This window comes from Salmo salar, chromosome 02 (assembly GCF_965601325.2).
Source record: "Salmo salar chromosome 02, fSalSal1, whole genome shotgun sequence".
Classification (NCBI taxonomy): Eukaryota; Metazoa; Chordata; class Actinopteri; order Salmoniformes; family Salmonidae; genus Salmo; species Salmo salar.
Window position 1 is genome coordinate 54,597,501 of NC_138292.1, and position 21,036 is coordinate 54,618,536.

The 21,036-nt window shown below is 43.7% G+C and overlaps 1 protein-coding gene across 1 annotated transcript in view; it reads right to left on the reverse strand.

The window, feature by feature from the left end:
- LOC106585659 (voltage-dependent calcium channel gamma-5 subunit) overlaps nt 1-19,855 on the reverse strand; it is a 33,452-nt gene extending 13,597 nt beyond the window's left edge. The window contains exons 1-3 of the mRNA XM_014172111.3: nt 19,766-19,855; nt 8,905-9,144; nt 2,284-2,370 (exon numbers count right to left, since the gene is read on the reverse strand). Coding sequence (XP_014027586.1) covers nt 2,284-2,370; nt 8,905-9,100 — 283 coding nt within the window. The 5' untranslated portion in view covers nt 9,101-9,144; nt 19,766-19,855. The remainder of the gene's footprint in view (nt 1-2,283; nt 2,371-8,904; nt 9,145-19,765) is intronic.
- Between the last annotated feature and the right edge of the window lie 1,181 nt (nt 19,856-21,036).

Consider the following 21,036-nt stretch of genomic DNA (forward strand, 5'->3'; position numbering starts at 1 on the left):
GACGAGTCTTTTTGTGTTCTATGAAGAGTTTAAATTGAGCCAATTAAATGTGTCCTCTAACCACTGAGATAAAACACAGCATGATTGACTCCGTAAAATAACCCTAAAGCAGTGAACGGCATATAGCAAACACTAGATTTGTTTCCTGGTTAAATTGGTTTTGTAACTTTTTTTTCAACTTCCCACAGTTGATTGCTTTTCTCTCTTGGGGTTTCTGACAAACAAGGAGCAATATAGCTAGCTACCCCTTGTTCCTGGTCTCATTCCATTTGAACACATCAAGGGTTGGTTCCACTGCCTGGGATGTCTCCACAGGCATCTCAACTTAAGGAGATGCTGCTGCCCCCCCCCCCACTGTGAATGGTTTCTTCCTTGATTCTTATTTAACCATACCAACATAACTATGCTATGAAGCAGGAGCGGACCGTAGGAGGTCAAACTGCATAGTATGGGTAAAGAGGTAGGTCTATTCTACAGCCTGAGTGCCGTATATGCTTTCCAGCCATTAAATGGGTTAAATTACTGGACAGTGCAGGAGCTCCCATTGGATCAATCAAATCTTTAAATATTGGGAAAACATGCGATTGTCTAACATGGGATATTGCATCTACAGATACAATTGTATTAGAATAGAGCCAATCAGCACAATATTTCTGAAGTATGTGTTTAATAAAATTGATTCCGGTAGTATATTGGTCGGGTCTGTGGGTTTTGCAAATTATTTAAATTGTGAGAGCGACAGACTCCCCCACAGGTCTTGTTACTGCTTTCTGAGTTTTGTAAATATTAATTTGCCCATCTTCTTCACTTTAGGCCTTATGGGAATCTCTCTCACTCTGTATTTTAGATATAGTCAAACTGCATTTCAGATAGCTGGCCCAGAGCTTCTCTCCTTTGACAGTGTGTCTCCATGGTCCTAGTGCCTGTCTGAGCAGTACCCATCCTGTGTGTATCCATCTGCATTTGGCCTGAGGGGAATCTCTCGCAAAAGGAAATTGCGCCCTTGCATTTTTCATATCTCCCCCCCGTATCCCTTGTTAGAGTGGAATGAGCCATGCCTCAGGGGCAAGTCAGGAATAGCCCAAACATACATCTATATGGGGGAGATGTGTGGATTCTGTGGATATGTGTCAGTTAGGACCACTGTAGCTCTACTGTACCTTATGTCCATTCAGTCCATCCCAAGCCTGTGCCGTATGGATTTATATTTTCTCTTACACATAGAGCATACGGCAGGGGTTGGCGACAGGCGGCCAAAATCGGCCCTCGTTTCATTTTTTGCCCCCCCCCCCCAAAGTTTTTAGTAACAGAAACTTTGTCGTTTTTTGGAAAATCTTTTTTTTTTTTTTATAGTTTAAAATGACTAAATCTGTTCCCAAGTATTTCCACAAAAAAAAAGCAAACAGACATATGTGATGCTGTCTCAACGTAATGAAGGTATGAAATGTATTCTTATTTTCAAATACAATCTGTTTTTGGGCTTAGTTGTGGTCAATTTGCACTTCTACAAAGGATTATAATCAACCATTCGCTCAGACAAAAATCGTCCCGCCGCTGAATCTAGTTACCTACCCCTGGCATACACCATGCTTCAAAGCATATACCATGAGTACCTTCGGTCTCTCTGGGAGAATGTCATATGTATGAGACATACAGCATGTGTATCGCATCATTGTCCACAGAATTGACTATTATTCATTAAGATAATTGTGAGTAATGTAGGCAAAGGAAGGACATTCCATTGAAACTCATGCCTTTTGTTTGATGTGATCAGAATGGACCCTGGGGGACTGATGATGAAGCATGTGCTTCCTCTCCTCAGGCATACCCCTCATCTATTACTCAACTCATGTCAAATTATTTTTAGACTTTAACAACAGAAATATCTTGAGGCCTAAAGTGACAGCAGTCTGTCCGGTGGCCTCATTTAGGCCAAGAGCTTTTCCTGACCATGTGATCTGATCTGGAACAACTCTGGTTATGGGATAGTTAATGACTTGCCCGGTCATACATTCAGGAAAAACTCTTGGCTCTACATTTATGCCCTCCCACAACAGAACGGGTGTGTTTCTGCTGGGGACCAGAGCCCGTATTCCTAAAGCATCTCAGCGTAGGAGTGCTGATCTAGGATCAGATCCGCCTGTCCATGTTATCTTATACATTGTGATCTAAAAAGGTAAAACTGATCCTAAATCAGCACTCCTACTCTAAGACACATGATATGTCCCCAGAACAGAGGAAAATGAGACTGAGATGAGCGTACGACAAGTCTTCTTCACTTACTCAGCACACTAACCGTAGACTCAGACGTCAGCTGCACGTTGGTGGGCATCACATACTGAATGGTGAAACAACGGCCCTTCTCATCTCCTACAACACAAGCAAAGGAGAAGACGGCATTCATTAACCCTTTACTAACCCTTTACTACACCTTTAACATGTGAATACAAAGCCCACACACTAGAGGGCTCATCGCTAGAAAAGGGGGTAAGTAGAGTTAATCGATGGAATTGTGCAGGAATGAAATGGCATGACTGTAGATGAATAGGGAATAGACAGGAGAGAACTGTTGCATAGAGTTGGGAATAGACATAGGAGAGAACTGTTGCATAGAGATGGGAATAGACATAGGAGAGAACTGTTGCATAGAGATGGGAATAGACATAGGAGAGAACTGTTGCATAGAGATGGGAATAGACAGGAGAGAACTGTTGCATAGAGATGGGAATAGACATAGGAGAGAACTGTTGCATAGAGATGGGAATAGACATAGGAGAGAACTGTTGCATAGAGATGGGAATAGACATAGGAGAGAACTGTTGCATAGAGATGGGAATAGACATAGGAGAGAACTGTTGCATAGAGATGGGAATAGACAGGAGAGAACTGTTGCATAGAGATGGGAATAGACATAGGAGAGAACTGTTGCATAGAGATGGGAATAGACATAGGAGAGAACTGTTGCATAGAGATGGGAATAGACATAGGAGAGAACTGTTGCATAGAGATGGGAATAGACATAGGAGAGAACTGTTGCATAGAGATGGGAATAGACATAGGAGAGAACTGTTGCATAGAGATGGGAATAGACATAGGAGAGAACTGTTGCATAGAGATGGGAATAGACAGGAGAGAACTGTAGCATAGAGATGGGAATAGACATAGGAGAGAACTGTTGCATAGAGATGGGAATAGACAGGAGAGAACTGTAGCATAGAGATGGGAATAGACATAGGAGAGAACTGTTGCATAGAGATGGGAATAGACATAGGAGAGAACTGTAGCATAGAGATGGGAATAGACATAGGAGAGAACTGTTGCATAGAGATGGGAATAGACATAGGAGAGAACTGTAGCATAGAGATGGGAATAGACATAGGAGAGAACTGTAGCATAGAGATGGGAATAGACATAGGAGAGAACTGTAGCATAGAGATGGGAATAGACATAGGAGAGAACTGTTGCATAGAGATGGGAATAGACATAGGAGAGAACTGTAGCATAGAGATGGGAATAGACATAGGAGACAACTGTTGCATAGAGATGGGAATAGACATAGGAGAGAATCTCTCTCTCTCTAATGCACTATGTAGGGAAAAGGGGGCCCATTTGGAACACAGCCCATATCATTGTGTCAACGATGACAAACACCATTATCAGTAACACTAGACAAGTCTAAATGATGTAGAGATTGCAGCAAATGGATTTAATGGTGTTGCACAACTATTGCTATAGCAATGATGGACTGCAGTAAAAAATGATTCTATAATAAATGGAATCAAATTAGACTGCAACTTTCAGACATACTATATGTTCATAAATACTATTCAGCTCTGCCCAGAAAAACATCATCCAAATTAGAGCACCATTTCCCAGCATTGTACCTGAAAATGAGTGTGGGCACTCAGATGACTGGTTAGGCCAGGAGGAGGACTTGGTGAACAGGTGAACCATTGTTAGATGGTTTGGTGGAATGAAAGGACGCGTTTGTACTTTTGTACAGTACCCCTACATGTCCAAAGCAGGCCCCCAGTTTCTGGACTGGAGCGTGAAGTCACTAGCTCTGCTGGTCTTCTACTGCATAGCAACCTAGCGCTGCCAAAAGCCCTGGTCTGCCCTAGAAAGCCTATAAAAATTCCCATCACCAGAAGGACCCAAAACATTTTTGGGGGACGTTTTGCGCTCTAAAATTAGTTTATTATGGATCACCTTCGATCCCCACTGTGAATTCTTTTAAAGTTCGCTACACATTAAGATATTTAGTCAAATACTGATCCATTCTGACTACTACATTTGTTGTCATACAGGACCATGTACTGACGCAGACCAATTACGGGCCGGCAGGCTACGAGGAGGTGCCATGCAAAAATATGACGCGCGGATGACGTCAGCACTATCTACTGTTTTTAATGTCTATGGTCCAAAGTCGATAGCTGGCTGATTTCAGTTTGTTCTAACTCAATAACAAATCCCCTTCATTTTTCTTACTTGCTATGAGGTGGTTTACTGGACTTCTATTAGGCATACTCCTGGACTAAAAAGCATGTTCAATCCTGTTTGCAAACTACTATAGCACCCTAGTCATAACATCATCTTCCTAGTCTCATGGGCATGAGAGAAGCGAGCTTCTATACAGTGGATTGACCAGAGTCAGTATAGGCACAAATCAAACAGAAACTGGGACCAACAGCTGCATTTAACACCACCACTCAATGGACGCTCAGCAGCAGCAATACTGGGCCTAACACAGCCCATTCACTCTCTATGGTGTAACGATGTATCGTAACAGTACGGAGTCAGATAGTGACAGACACACAGGGCCTAACTAACCCAACACAAGCCTAGATTTTCTGGGTCAAACAGAAGGCTAGTTGGGGCAGTTTAGCAACAAGGCCATTAAATCGCAGCTAAAACTTCAATGGAAGTTGGTCTTTTGGACCAGAACAAAACATCCGCTATTTAATCACCACAGAAACATGTCATGTTGACAGTGTGTTGCTTGAGGCTTTATGGAGGTCAAGATGGACACTGAGGGCAAAAAAAGACATGTTACATGAAAGTACCTAGGAGTGTGCTTTGTACCATCATGCCACTTTGTGATGCTTCCTGGAAAGTATAACGCTGGTGAAGGGAGAAATTAGCCCGTCCTCCCCATTCATACCTCCACCAGCCTTCACTGGTATAACGGCAATATAGAAACAAATCCTGTTTATTGTCCTCACAAATATTACTTAGCAAGTGCATGCATTTTAAATACAGTAAATGTTAGGTCACTAGTTTTATTCTAATGCACTGGCTACAGTTGATTGTGTCAGCCTCAGTATCCAGAGGCTACCTGGGGAGAGAGTACAGTACATCAGAGAGGAAGTGAATACCTGGTTTACTGCTCGGAAACACTTTGAAAGATGGCGTCGCTAAGAGAGAAAAGGGGTGAAAGTTAGTACTTCCTGCTTACACTTCCTGCTTCAAGCTCCCAGCATGCCTCAGTGCGGTGAGGGGGTGGGGTCAGAAGTGGAGGAGCATCCCTGTAATAGGGCACAAGGTAACCATGCAGGGTGGAGAAAAGCCAGTGTTAATTCCCCTTTAAACAAGGCTTTTCACGGTCAGAGTAGAAGGAGAAAGTGAACAGGGGTGTTGGGTTAGCTTGGCTAGTAGGGTCGCTACTGTGTCTTCAGAAAGTGGGCCAGTTTATGGACCTGCATAATAAGACAGGTGTTGTATGCTGGAAGGACGAGCGGCATGGCCAGCGCTGACGAACAGTTCAGCAATAGGACACATGGGGTAGTGACAAAGGAAATGTAGAAGAGCATGATTTTTCTCTGTCAGCGTCCTAGAGCGAGAGAGCAGCCAGGGTGAGTTGACAGGACAAGTAATGGTAATAACCCAACATGGGTAGACAGGGTAACTCAAGGACAGATTATTGGGATGCAGCCGGGAGGGAGTGGAGAGAGAAGAGGATGAACATTTGACTCTCAAGAGTGGGTCCTGTGACGGTCTAGTGAATCAGGACTGGAGTGCCAGCCTGTTTCTCCTCCTCGCCAACTTCCTGTCATCACTTACCAAAAACAGAAACAGACTGGCACCGAGGCCAGCTAGAAGGTACCAGTCATTAAACATAGAAACTGAAGTAAACACTGGTCAGTGTCCCTGAATGGTTAAGGGTTATGATGATCAAATCAAATTGTATTTGTCGCATACACATGGATAGCAGATGTTAATGCGAGTGTAGTGAAATGCTTGTGCCTCTAGTTCCGACAGGGCAGTAATATCTAACAAGCAATCTAACAATTCCCCAACAACTACCTAATACACAGAAAGCTAAAGGGGTGAATGTGAATGTGTACATGTAAGTATAGGGATGAGCGATGGCCGAGCGGCATAGGCAAAGTGCAATAGATGGTATAAAATACAGTATATACATGTGATATGAGTAATGTAAACATTATTAAAGTGGCATTATTTAGAGTGGCATAGTATAAAGTGACTAGTGATCCATTTATTAAAGTAGCCATTGATTGGATTTCAATGTAGGCAGCAGCCTGTCCGAGTTAGTGATTGCTGTTTAACAGTCTGATGGCCTTGAGATAGAAGCTGTTTTTCAGTCTCTCGGGTCCCTGCTTTGATGCACCTGTGCTGACCTCGCCTTCTGGATGGTAGCGGTGTGAACAGGCAGTGGCTCAGGTGGTTGATGTGCTTGATGATCTTTTTGGCCTTCCTGTGACATCGGGTGCTGTAGGTGTCACGGAGGGCAGGTAGTTTGCCCCCAGTGATGCGTTGCGCAGACTGCACCACCCTCTGGAGAGCCTTGCGGTTGAGGGCAGTGCAGTTGCCGTACCAGGCTATGACACAGCCCGACAGGATGCTCTCGATTGTGCATCTGTAGAAGTTTGTCAGGGTTTTGGGTGACATGGCCATGCAGTCGTGGGTGAATAGGGAGTACAGGAGGGGGCTGAGCACGCACCCTTGTTGTCCCCTAGTGTTGAGGGTCAGCGAAGTGGAGATGTTGTTTCCTACCTTCACCACCTGGGGGCGGCCCATCAGAAAGTCCAGGACCCAATTGCACAGGGCAGGGTTGACACCCAGGGCCTCCAGCTTGATGATGAGCTTGGAGGGTACTATGGTGTTGAATGCTGAGCTGTAGTCAATGAACAGCATTCTTACATAGGTATTCCTTTTGTCCAGATGGGATAGGGCAGTGTGCAGTGTGATGGCAATTGTGTCGTCTGGGGCGCAGTCCTTGTTAGCGGGCCGCGACAGTGGCACTTTATTATCCTCAAAGCGGGCAAAGAAGGTGTTTAGTTTGTCTGGAAGCATGACGTCGGTGTCCGTGACGTGGCTGGTCTTCTTTTTTGTAGTCCGTGATTGTCTGTAGACCCTGCCACATACGTCTCGTGTCTGAGCCGTTGATATATTTAGTCATATTCTTTCCATGGTTAAATGTGGTGGATCGGACTTTCAGTTTTGCGCAAATGCCGCCATCCATCCACGGTTTCTGGTTAGGGTAGGTTTTAATAGTCACAGTGGGCACAACATCTCCAATGCACTTCTTTATAAATGCACTCACCGAGTCAGCGTATAGGTCGATGTTGTTCTCTTAGGCTGACCAGAACATATTCCAGTCTGCGTGATCAAAACAATCTTGAAGCGTGGCTACAAATTGGTCGGATCAGCGTTGAATGGTTCTCGTCACTGGTACATCCTGTTTGAGTTTCTGCCTATAAGACGGTAGGAGCAAGATGGTGTCGTGGTCGGATTTGCCAAAGGGAGGGCTTTGTATGCATCGCAGAAGTTAGAGTAGCAGTGGTCGAGGGTATTTCCCCCGCGTGTAGCGCAATTAATATGCTGGTAGAATTTAGGTAGCCTTGTTCTCTAATTTACTTTGTTAAAATCCCCAGCTACAATAAATGCAGCCTCAGGATATATGGTTTCCAGTTTGCATATAGTCCAGTGAAGTTCCTTAATGGCCATCTTGGTGTCTGCTTGAGGGGGAATGTACACAGCTGTGACTATAACTGACGAGAAATCTCTTGGTAGGTATGCCTAAGGGGCGGGTAAGGGGCAACGTCTAGGTAAGGGGCAACATCTAGGGCGGCAGGTAGCTTAGCAGTTAGAGCGTTGGGCCGATGGTTCTAATACCAGAGCCGACAAAGTAGAAATCTGACAATGTGTCCTTGAGCAATTTGCTCCAGGGGCGTCGTACTACTAAACTCTTAGAAAAAAAGGTGTTATCTAGAACCTTAAAGGGTTATTTGGCTGTCCCCATAGAACAACCTTTTTTTGGTTCCAGGTAGAATCCTTTTTGGTTTCATGTAGAACCCTCTGTACAAAGGGTACACACAACCCAAAGGGTTCCAAATGGGTTTTTCGGCTGTCCCAATAGGAGAACCCTTTTTGGTTGCAGGTAGAACCCTTTTGGGTTGTGTGTTCCAAAAGGGTTCTACCTGGAACCAAAAAGGGTTCTCCACGGGGACAGCTGAAGAACCCTTTTGGAACCCTTTTTCTAAGAGTGTATGGCTGACCCCGTAAAACCACACATTTCACTGTACCTATCTGGGGTTTGTGAGAAAGCATATACACACACACACACATACATACATACATACATACATACATACATACATACATACATACATACATACATACATACATACATACATACATACATACATACATACATACATACATACATACATACATACATACATACATACATACATACATACATACATACATATATATTTTATTGACCTTGACCTTACATTTGTGCCTGAGGGGCAACATCTACTCACCAAATATGAATCAGACTCTCCACATCTCTGACTGCAGGGACATATGTATCTATAAGCTGAACTGATCCTAGATCTGTACTTAAGGGGTAACCTCTACCCCTAACCAGAAACTTACCAGCTGTGAAGCAGACCCTCCAGAGGCCCGAGTGCAGGGACATGCGTAACTCGGTACTCTGGTTGAGGGGCAGGATGACACCCTCCTCTAGATAGAGCCAGTAGTCAGTACTGACAGCGACGCCCAGCAGGCCCAGGGCGCACACAGCGAACACGCTGCTCAGCACCGTCAACACCTTCCTGCCACACAGGGTCATACCACATCCACAACTGCAGGAGGCGCCACCGGCAGAAAGAGAAGCTGCAAGGAAACAGAGAGTATGGAGTTAGTGGAGAGTTAATAGAAAGTGGTCGGTGTCACAGTAGTCAATGATAAGGCCATGTCTATGTCCTAATGGTCAATTGTAAGGCAATGGCTAAGACCCAATGGTCAAGCCTGCGTCCCAGTTGTCAATTGCCAGACAAACTTGTAGGTAGTTTAAGCCAGGAGCATTACCTGGGAGGCAGCGCTGCCTGCCAGGCATGTCTCAGTGTGTCAAAAATGTCCCAGTAATCCTCCCTGCTCTCCTTTCCATCCTGACAACTAATCGGTGTATCATAGTTCAGTGTACTTTTATATTAGCGTATTACTTTGTCAGTTGTTTTGCTGTATTTTAGAAAATAGCCTAGTGCCCTGATCTCTCAAAATAAAAATAATTATTCAAATAACCATATAGTGTATTGTGGTTCATGAACATTGGGCTGATTTTGAAAAAGCTGAACTTGGAACTGCAGTTGTCGGTTTGGCTGTCCTCGCCTTGCCTCAGGGCCTAACCACATGCCACTAATAGTGCTGGGGAGGCCTGTGAATGACTCCAACACCTTACATTACTCCTCATATTCCTTAATTCAGCCCATCTGATTAACACAACATGATCCAGTCAAGACCGATCTGACTGACACAACATGATCCGGTCAAGACCGATCTGACTGACACAACATGATCCGGTCAAGACCGATCTGACTGACACAACATGATCCGGTCAAGACCGATCTGACTGACACAACATGATCCGGTCAAGACCGATCGGACTGACACAACATGATCCGGTCAAGACCGATCGGACTAACACAACATGATCCGGTCAAGACCGATCGGACTAACACAACATGATCCGGTCAAGACCGATCTGACTGACACAACATGATCCGGTCAAGACCGATCTGACTGACACAACATGATCCGGTCAAGACCGATCTGACTGACACAACATGATCCGGTCAAGACCGATCGGACTGACACAACATGATCCGGTCAAGACCGATCGGACTGACACAACATGATCCGGTCAAGACCGATCTGACTGACACAACATGATCCGGTCAAGACCGATCTGACTGACACAACATGATCCGGTCAAGACCGATCTGACTGACACAACATGATCCGGTCAAGACCGATCTGACTGACACAACATGATCCGGTCAAGACCGATCTGACTGACACAACATGATCCGGTCAAGACCGATCGGACTGACACAACATGATCCGGTCAAGACCGATCTGACTGACACAACATGATCCGGTCAAGACCGATCGGACTGACACAACATGATCCGGTCAAGACCGATCGGACTGACACAACATGATCCGGTCAAGACCGATCTGACTGACACAACATGATCCGGTCAAGACCGATCTGACTGACACAACATGATCCGGTCAAGACCGATCTGACTGACACAACATGATCCGGTCAAGACCGATCTGACTGACACAACATGATCCGGTCAAGACCGATCGGACTGACACAACATGATCCGGTCAAGACCGATCTGACTAACACAACATGATCCGGTCAAGACCGATCTGACTGACACAACATGATCCGGTCAAGACCGATCGGACTAACACAACATGATCCGGTCAAGACCGATCTGACTGACACAACATGATCCGGTCAAGACCGATCGGACTAACACAACATGATCCGGTCAAGACCGATCTGACTGACACAACATGATCCGGTCAAGACCGATCGGACTAACACAACATGATCCGGTCAAGACCGATCGGACTGACACAACATGATCCGGTCAAGACCGATCGGACTAACACAACATGATCCGGTCAAGACCGATCTGACTGACACAACATGATCCGGTCAAGACCGATCTGACTAACACAACATGATCCGGTCAAGACCGATCTGACTGACACAACATGATCCGGTCAAGACCGATCGGACTAACACAACATGATCCGGTCAAGATCGATCTGACTAACACAACATGATCCGGTCAAGACCGATCTGACTAACACAACATGATCCGGTCAAGACCGATCTGACTAACACAACATGATCCGGTCAAGACCGATCTGACTAACACAACATGATCCGGTCAAGACCGATCGGATTAACACAACATGATCCGGTCAAGACCGATCTGACTAACACAACATGATCCGGTCAAGACCGATCTGACTAACACAACATGATCCGGTCAAGACCGATCTGACTAACACAACATGATCCAGTCAAGACTGATCTGACTAACACAACTTGATCCGGTCAAGACCGATCGGATTAACACAACATGATCCGGTCAAGCAAAAGTCCAGCGGTATTACGCTATGGTGGTGTGACATATGCAACAGCTTATTGATGTTGATGCTCCATCAGTCATAAGCAGCACTGATCACTTGGTTGCATTAGCTGTTGCCCACGCTAGCCGGAAGCCTGGTTTCTTGGCATGCATGGGGATATGTGTTGAAAAGGCAGTCATTTTACATAATGAGTTGTCTGTTTACTGTCACTGGCAGTTTTCAAGTGGGAGTGTGTGAGAGAAATACCAATCTAATCAGGCTTTGTTTTTTCTCTCTTTGCATCGACTTGGGTGGCTTCGTGTGGCCTCACGACCCGTTGTATCACAGATATTGATAATATGGCCTTACGACCCCTTGTATCACAGATATTGATAATATGGCCTTACGACCCCTTGTGTCACAGATATTGATAATATGGCCTTACGACCCCTTGTATCACAGATATTGATAACATTTGCGCCTACGACCCCTTGTATCACGATATCAATAACATATGGGTACAAATGTATAAGATGAGACTAATGTATCTAATTAAAAGGGCTTTTGCATGTTCAGCGTTTCAAAGGACTGAGTCAGAGCCATTGGTGCGACAGCGGTAATGACTTGGTAATGTAAATATCTCATCTGACCTCTGACCTCATCTGATGACTCTGACATGTCATCTCTCCCACTACGGTTGACTCACTATGGTACAGCTATGCGTGTAATGACACTGGCCTATTCTATCATTACCAATGAACCACTTTTTAATTTGGACAATTAGAAAATCAATTACATTTAATTAGAAGTGGATGAAGGCAAAAGGTCCATATGCCTTCTCTTCAATCCAAAAGTAAATCTGAGCCATGTACCTCACTCAGAGGTGGAAAATTACCATTGGTCAGCTATCAGGAAGGAAAGGAGACGAGGAGGTGATAAAGTGATTGGGACACAGCCATAGACTCACCAGTCAATCAAATAGGACTTTTTTAGCACAAAGGTCCAGCATGTGTAAGCAATGAGGGGAAAGCAAATGAGGGCCATTATCAGGTAGCCAATCAGTCCCCATTCAGTAAAGCTTCGACCCACACGTCCACTTAGACATTAATACCAGCCTTTCAACACCGGTGGCTTCGCTAGCATGTGAAGCGCTAGCTTGCGCGTGACGCACAAGGCCATTCATTGACAGGCTACTGTGTTTTATCATAGGGCGGTTAACATTCGATGCTAGCATCCCATTGCGCTCATTACACCCACAAGGCATCATTACCAAACCTCTAAAAATAGAGATCTATCAAGGCAGTTTGAGCTTCAATGTATAGACACAATTACAGTTTTCTAAATAACAGAATTTGAAATGATAGATGACAAAAAGCTATGCCTAAATGATGGGACACTGAATGACAATACAAAATGACAGGACACTAAATCACAATACTGACAGAGCACCAAATGACAGAATACTAAATTATACAAAACATAATGACCGAACAGACTTAGAGACATCATTAGTCCTTGTGCGATCAGTCAGAAATAGTCTGTCCATATTAAAGTGGCTGGGGAATAGGGTGAAAGCGTGTGATTCTCCATTTCAACTGTATTTGGACGGTGGCGTTTGCAGGTTTTTCGGGCTCGCTGTCGCAGATGGGGAGACTGGTTGTCAGAGGGGCTCGACAATTGTTTGTATTGGGAGAAAATGGCCCAAGGCATGTGGAATGAACCAGAGACAAGTGGAGGCAGGGAGAACTTTGCCATGCCTGACTTTGCTACATAGTCACTGTCTGATGCTGGAAGATAAGGAGGCCTTTTAGGATTTGAACGAATATGGACCTGCAATACAGAAGAAATAGAGTAGAAATGTTCTCTTCATCTTTCAGTTGGGCATTAATGCCTGTTAACTTGTTCTATGAAAAGTGTCCAAACAGCTACTTCCACAGGAAGTTATTAGCAAAGATATTCTATGTTGTTATATTCATGAACTCTCATACCAGGAGAAAGCAACCAGTGCAGGGTGGTGTTGTTGACCTTTGGGTCATATACAAGTAAAAGACTAGGAGAAATATCCAGACAGACTTATCTTTTCTGCAGTGAAAATACCAGGCAGTTAGACTATCAAACTGCATTCCCACTTCTATCTAGTTGACGTCTAAGTGTCATGGTGAAATTGTTGCCGTCAGGGCAGAACAAATTCCTCTACCTCAACATGAAAATGAGAAAAAAAAACGAGAATATGAAATATTAATCTTCTCTTTGACAACTTATTTCCAATTCCCTCAGATGTCATTATCCTAGTGGTAGCAACCTTTTGAGGAGCCATTTGCTCTGCTCTCTGCCTAAGGCAGTCTGTTTCTCCTACCCAAAGGATAGCAAGATTAAATGCTTAACATCAGTAGTTAGTGTTTTTTTTTACATTTTGGAATCATCTGTTTTTTTTATAAGTTTCCTAGATTTGTATGGATCCACTTATGAGGGCTATTCTTAGGCATGACGCAACGTAATTAGAGCAGTAAAAATACATGTTTTGGCATACCCATGGTATACGGTCTGATATACCACAGCTTTCAGCCAATCAGCATTCAGGGCTCGAACCACCAAGTGTGTGCATCTGCACACACATACTGTACGCACACACACACACACACACACACATTTCGGATTAGATCAAAGGATACCCACAGCCAATAACCATTTAAATTCTCCATGTCCATTCACACGCACACACACAAAGAGATCAACAGGCCCCATTCAATCTACTATGAATACTAATTCAGTCCACACATTGTTCCAGCCCGTATGGGATTATGAACGGTGATTGATCCGAGAAAAACGGTCTATTGACCAATGTGTCTCATTAGACGTTCAAAGCTTCCAGGGCCCAAGCAGGGAGATCCAGAAAGCCCCATAGTCCCTCTTTGCATTTTCACAAACTACCTTTGAAGAAGATGGACACATCCATTCTGTGACTGGAATTCAATACGTGGATGAACACCCAACAGCGACAATCTAGTGAACCGTACTTCCTGTTTCGTGTCCAGCATTTTCTATTACTATAGAAACCTAACAGTCTTATTTGATAGCACCTGAAGACATTTTGACCATGCACATACTCTGGGTTCTGTTTATAATGGCAAGCAATAGAAATCTAAAAGGATTGTTTCTTATTAGACAAGTCCCAGTTCCGTTTCATTTTTCTCCGGTTGGTGCTTTATGAACATAACCCAGGTCTGTTCTGTGGTGTGTTTCCCACCACTCACCACTCGAGGGCGGAGTTCATTTTAACAGCGACTTAAAGCCAATTTATGCTTGATCCGAAAATGTGGTCGGAGGCTTCGTATGGAGGGTGTGACGCAATTGCATAGCCTCCAGAGGAATGCAGAGGCCAAATCAAAAGCTCCGTACTGCATCGCCGTGCACCTCTCAAACTTTGAAACAATGCGGACGGCTCCGTATTGCTCCACGTTGACATGATTGGTTGACGGCGAAACGCAAAAAGAATGTTTGCTCTGACTTCTGCGGAGGCCGCATTGCAGTAAATGCTGTACCGCAACAGCAGATGTCAGATTGACCATGTAGCGCCATTTAGGCAGATGCGCACATGTATCTAACTGTCTCCAGTGGAATGGAACCCACTGCATCATCACTAAGGAAACTAGGTCAGTCAGTACTCTCTCTGTCCATTCAATTAGCATGCACCCAGCCTCCATTCAACCCAAAAACCAACTACCGTTTTTTAACACAACCGTCGGAAAGTCAATGATGGGGGGGGGAAACCAACCTGCAATGAAACAGAACTCTGTTCCCAGAACTCTCACAGCCTCGTGGAAAAAGGGTTCATGGTGGTCACTGGTCCGGATCACATATGGAATGTATATGTTTAGTCTTTTGATATGTTTAGGCTAAAGTGTTATCCATTGGTTGTTTGGAGGAACCGCCCTTGTTATGATCTAGTGTCATTTGGGATTTGTAGAGAATTCTCTCAATTTAGACGTCATCGACTCTGTGTTTGTAGATGTTGCTAATAGGCTATACCTGCTCATTTTAATACCAAGCATTCTGAACATAGTAGCTCATGCAAATTCATCAGTATAAACAGCCAGTTGGGCTTCTATTACCCAACCGACTTGGTCCCGACCACCGAACGTGATTGTCACGCTAGGACCTGGTTATAATCCAACACAATAACGGCTGGAGTTACTCAAACATTTGACAGTAGTAGAACAGAAATGCATGTTAACTAAAATGTTTTTTTTTTTTACATTATTTCTCTGTGACTGTCAAGGATTCGTCTGTACACTCCTTTCGTGAAAGTCACTGACCCAGTTTCCATGACGGCCAGATGTCGCTAAGCACCGTCTCCAGAGTAACGTGGCCTGTGTGTTCCACTGATGCGAGCGGGCGGTCAGTGGGGTGGACAGCATCAGAGGACTATAGGGCCCTGCGGACAGTGGCTCGACATGGGGGACACGACATGGGGCCATGGTGGAATCTAGCAGCTAGCTAGCCACAATCATCACCCTCCATAGCCCCTGTATATAGCACTAGCATACAATAGCATAGGCACTACAGGGCTGTGCAAACTCAGCCATACTCATACGTCAAACACAGTCTTCCTGATCTACAAAGACTCCCGGTACACTTCCCCAGATCATAAAGGTCATGTTATTTCACCTCTGCGCTCCCAAAACAACATTCCAATGGCCCCCCATCTAACTATTTCCACCAACAACAAAAAAGAGGGCTTAATTTTTTAACACAAACTCAACCCAACAGTTAAACCTCTGGAGACTCTGCAGAGGGCATCTTACCAGCCTAGAGTCTTTAGGGTTCGGAGGCAACAACGGACTGCCTCTGACTGAGTGCCTGGGGACAGTTCATGTCAGAACATGTTAATATGCTTGAGCAGTGCTTGCCTCACTCCAAGCCTTTTATGCTGCTCCAAAGGCATCTCCCTGACTGATCTCAGCCAGTGTTTCTTGGCTGTGCTCGCCTCTTCGGTCACAATTTATTCGTATAGTCCCGATTTTCCATCTGTAAATGCTCTACAGATGGTCATACTATCTGTTGATAAGCAACTGCTGGCTAAGGTTACAGTAAGGGTTAGGTTTAAGTTTAGAATAAGGGTTAGGTTTAAGTTTAGAATAAGGGTTAGGTTTAAGGTTTGTGTAAGGGTTACATTTAGGGTAAAGATAAGGGTTAAGGTTAGGGTTAGAGATAGTAGATAGTTAGTTGAAATTACCGCCTCTTCAAACACGGCCAGATCGTCAGCAGCCTGTCAATCAACTGGTCCAAAAATAAAATAAAAGAGGAAGTCTGGTGATCATTTTCTCGAATAAAATCTTTCAGATGACACTCCACCGTTGATTATGTCAGAAATCTATATTGGATCTGATCAAATGTATTTTCACTTAAATGAAGACACATAGATGAGTCTCTTTATACCTCAGCTGTATGCTACGAGGAACTCTCCCACAGTTCATCATAACATAGAGGCATACGTCATGGCGGTGGATGCGTTTGAGGGGCAAATGGCACAACACAGCCAGTTACCCGGAGAAATGGCACATTCTCTGGCCTTGTCATGAGACCAAGTACTACTCTCTCTTTAAGTACTTAACTTGGCCATGTGTCTTTTGTGTGCGGCACAATACTAAGGTTCCCACATTAAGGAAGACTGAATAGGCTAATGGGCCAGTCGGAAGAAACAGCGCTTACATGTAAGAGTCACGAGTCACTGTGTTATGACATGGAGGGAGGGAGGGACGGACATACGGAGGGACGGACATACGGACGGACACAGACAGACGGACGGACGGACAGACAGACAGGCTGAGACAGTGTAATAGTGTAAAGCGGACAGACAGGAGGACAGACTGCACAAGAAGAGGCAGACTTTGTGATATGAGACCTCCACCAGAAATAGAGAGAGCGAGAGAGTGGTATTAGCTCCCTGTCAAGCTGATGCTGACGCAGTGCCAGTGTACATCGGCTGTGAACTAGCCTATGGTAGCAGCCAGGACATTGGTCCGTGTTCATGACTGCCAGTCTCCAAGGCTACAGACTACAGGCATGTATTGGCTTGGCAGATAACAACTCATTTCTCTCTTACTTCATTATGACTTTTCAACAGCGATTTTAAAAAGTCGGTTTTATTGTATTCAGTTGTATTCAAAACGATAGTTAGTTAGTCTTTGATTATGACAACTATCATGGAATGACCTGGGGATGCAAAGGGAAAATCCGGCATACAAGGAACGCCTTTGTCACAAGAGTTACAGGATTGAGAAGGATTGTAAATAATAATCAACTGCAATTAAAGCACAAGACAAAATCACCCAATTTCTCATTCTGATCCTTGTTTTTGTTGATTATCTACATGAACGACACGCAGCCCTCTCTAACCTATCAGACTTTCGGCGGACAATACTGATTGGGACAATTCCATAATCGTGTGCCCATGCCACTAAAGCACACATATCATTACCATGTGCTGTCCAACTCACCCCTATATGCTCTGGAAATGGTTGGGTTAATGTGAGCCTTGCCTAACCTAGTTAACTCTACACGACAGAGGCCACTAGTCATGTGTTTACAAAGTACTCCGAGGGCCGAGGCTGCCTGCAACTCATTTGTTTAGGTGACTCTATACTCTATTCCATGGTGACTCTTTAGAAGAGGAAATATTTGATATCGCCCTTGCTGACAAATTCTTAGATTGGGCCTAATCATATCATATTTACAATGTGAGTAACATGCGTATGGGTTTCATGTTCGCCCCTTATGACAGACAGACTAATTAGTCACTGTGTATACGCATGCATTAGTAGAACATTTGCACATTTCATTTAGCATGAGCACTCAATTCAGTTGCATGTGCCTATAGGGACTAACATATTATTCTTAATGTAAATTCTATTCTAAAGTGCTATCCATCCAGCACACTCATTTAAGTGAAGCGCCTCCACAGTAAAGATAAGACATTTCTTAGTCTTTACCAGTCCCCCCAAAAAATGTAAATACAGGATTGTATTATTAAATATGTATTAGCTATGAGGTGCTGCACTTCAGAAGATTGCCAGACAAGGGGAGTAGAGAATTCAACAGCTACTTTAGCAGGTTGGCAGGAGGGAGGCAGGAAGGGTTTGATGGCTGCATGCGTCACATATACTGTAGGCCTATAGAAATGTTTTTGTTAAAAGTTTCCGCCAACTATTACTTCTAGGCTTTTATATAGTCTGTTGAGTTGTGGGAAATTGGCCATTCAGTCCCTCTCATAACCCAGCTATTACCAATATTGGTCCGGCACACAATGACTGGCTTTCAGCTAAGTTTGTCTACAACGTTTTCTATAGTGCAGAGTGCTTGGGATATTGCATTGCATTTTACATTTGATCATGATACAAAATAGACTTTACACATTTATAATGGACGACTTTATAATTGAATCTAAAGGCGCAAAGACTGAATCGTAAACGGACACACAAAGGAGTATCTAAACCATTACAATGTCCAAGGGCTACGTTTATCATAAAATTAAGTGGTCTCTGTACTGTATTGGCCCTTGAATACCTCGAATCGCTGTCCTTGGTCCTGAACTGGAAAAGCGTGGATGTATCCTTATAACAATAGAGATAGTTTTCGATCGTTTCAGGTTTGATCATAGTGATAGTGAAATATGCTATCAAACGTATTACAGCATCACAGATAACTCAAACCACCAAACAAAATCGATACTGACTCCACTTTCCACCGACGTCTGCCTGGTCACGCTCTTCAGTAATGCACTAAACCTAAAATAAATGACGAAGTGGGATGCGTTCAATATCGCTTCGCTTTTGCAATTTCAAAACGCTTTTGCAATTATATCTGTAGTAGCCCGCCAACAACGTCAATTCCAGACATATCTTTAAAAAACTAAACCAATGCTTACACATATTAGTTCATGCTGAAAATATCGTGCCCACACAGTCGTAAAAACGACCTGTTCGCATTCACATCTACATGGTAAAAAGTTGTTTATGGAAGTGTGAAAATAAAGGTTTTCCCGCCACATAATACAGGTATCTCCCTCCGATTAAACGCAATAGCTGACTAAACGGATTTGAATATTTAGACAGTGTTTATTGTATCATTATTCGACATTTACAGTTAAATGTTTTTTTCTTCTTCTAGAGCCTACATCACAGGAATAAGCTTACGCTTCTAAAAGTAAGTTACTTTTACAAAGCAGTGAGTGAAGAAAACAATATAGTATATCACGTGGAGACGTTGTTATAAAGAGCACTGTTTGAACACATTTACGGATAGCCTACTGAGACACTTCAAAGTGAAGGAAATAATTAAAATAAACATTGTTTACCTTCACAAAGAAGTCTCGTCGAGGAAAGCGCTCGTTTTCTTACAATACCGTTCCTCCCGTGTTGCTCTACACTTGTCTACTGTTGACTCCCGGAGATGCAGTGTGCATTGGATGTGTGGCGCGCTTAGTGCCCCGCAACAGGACAATACTCGTGCGCACTCCACTTCAGCCTGGCGCCAGCAGCTGGGCAGCGGCAGCCTTTTGGGGATATGGATAGCCTATGAAGCTTCACTGATTAAACAAAAACAAAGTTAGCTTTTGCGAAATGCAGCCTACAAATAAAGTCTCTCCTTTGGATAAAACAACGGTCCCGAGATTGGCATCCACAGGCTTCTCTTCCTTAACGTCAGGTCATTCTGGATTCGAGTGAGTTGAATACGACACAGCTGTTCAATCAAGCACCAAACCCACCACGAAGCTTCCATCATGTGACATTCAAGACACAAATGCCTGTGGGTGATTTCAGCATCATAACCCATTGAATTTAAATATATATATATATATATATATATATATATATATATATATATATATGGATAATATGATCATTTTAGTTTTTGGATGGGTAGCCAACGACCCCCAAAGTTTTAATTATTTATCATTATTGAACATTTTGGCTGATTATGATAGGGTATTTATGTGTGCATAAAATGTACAAAGCATTACAACTACATTTAGCACCGACCCCCCCAAAGAAGAGACATACGGTCATTTATCCAATTATTTACGAGCATATGGCCTATCAGTGTATTATGCATAATTAAAAGCTGGCTGGAAAACGTTGATTGTCCGCATCTACATCCCTGATTACATCTCGGGTATTATATCGCCCCTTGCATTTCCCTCTCCACCCAAGGGAGAACTACTTTTCCTGGCGCAATTTGTTAGGCCTATGTATGTTTGTTCTGGCATCAGTGAAGCTGCGAACTGTTATTCCCCCGGTCTATCCATGTTCTTTCGAGTTTTCGCCATCAAAGCGTGGCTTTGGCAACATTTCAGGACCATGGACAGCGACAGAATTTACCCCACAGGCTGCTAAAATGTCGCTGATAAAAAATGTGTCCTAATGGATTATAAAGACCTCTATTAACGTTTTTGAAGTAACAAATTGCCGTGTTAGCAACAACCATATAAATAGAATTGAATGGAATTCTAATTCTATAACTCAGCACCAGCAATCTTTCAAACCCACTGCTCCCATTAACCCCCCATTATGGACATTACAGAACCACTATGATTCATCCCCATCGTAGCTGAACATTAAATATGAA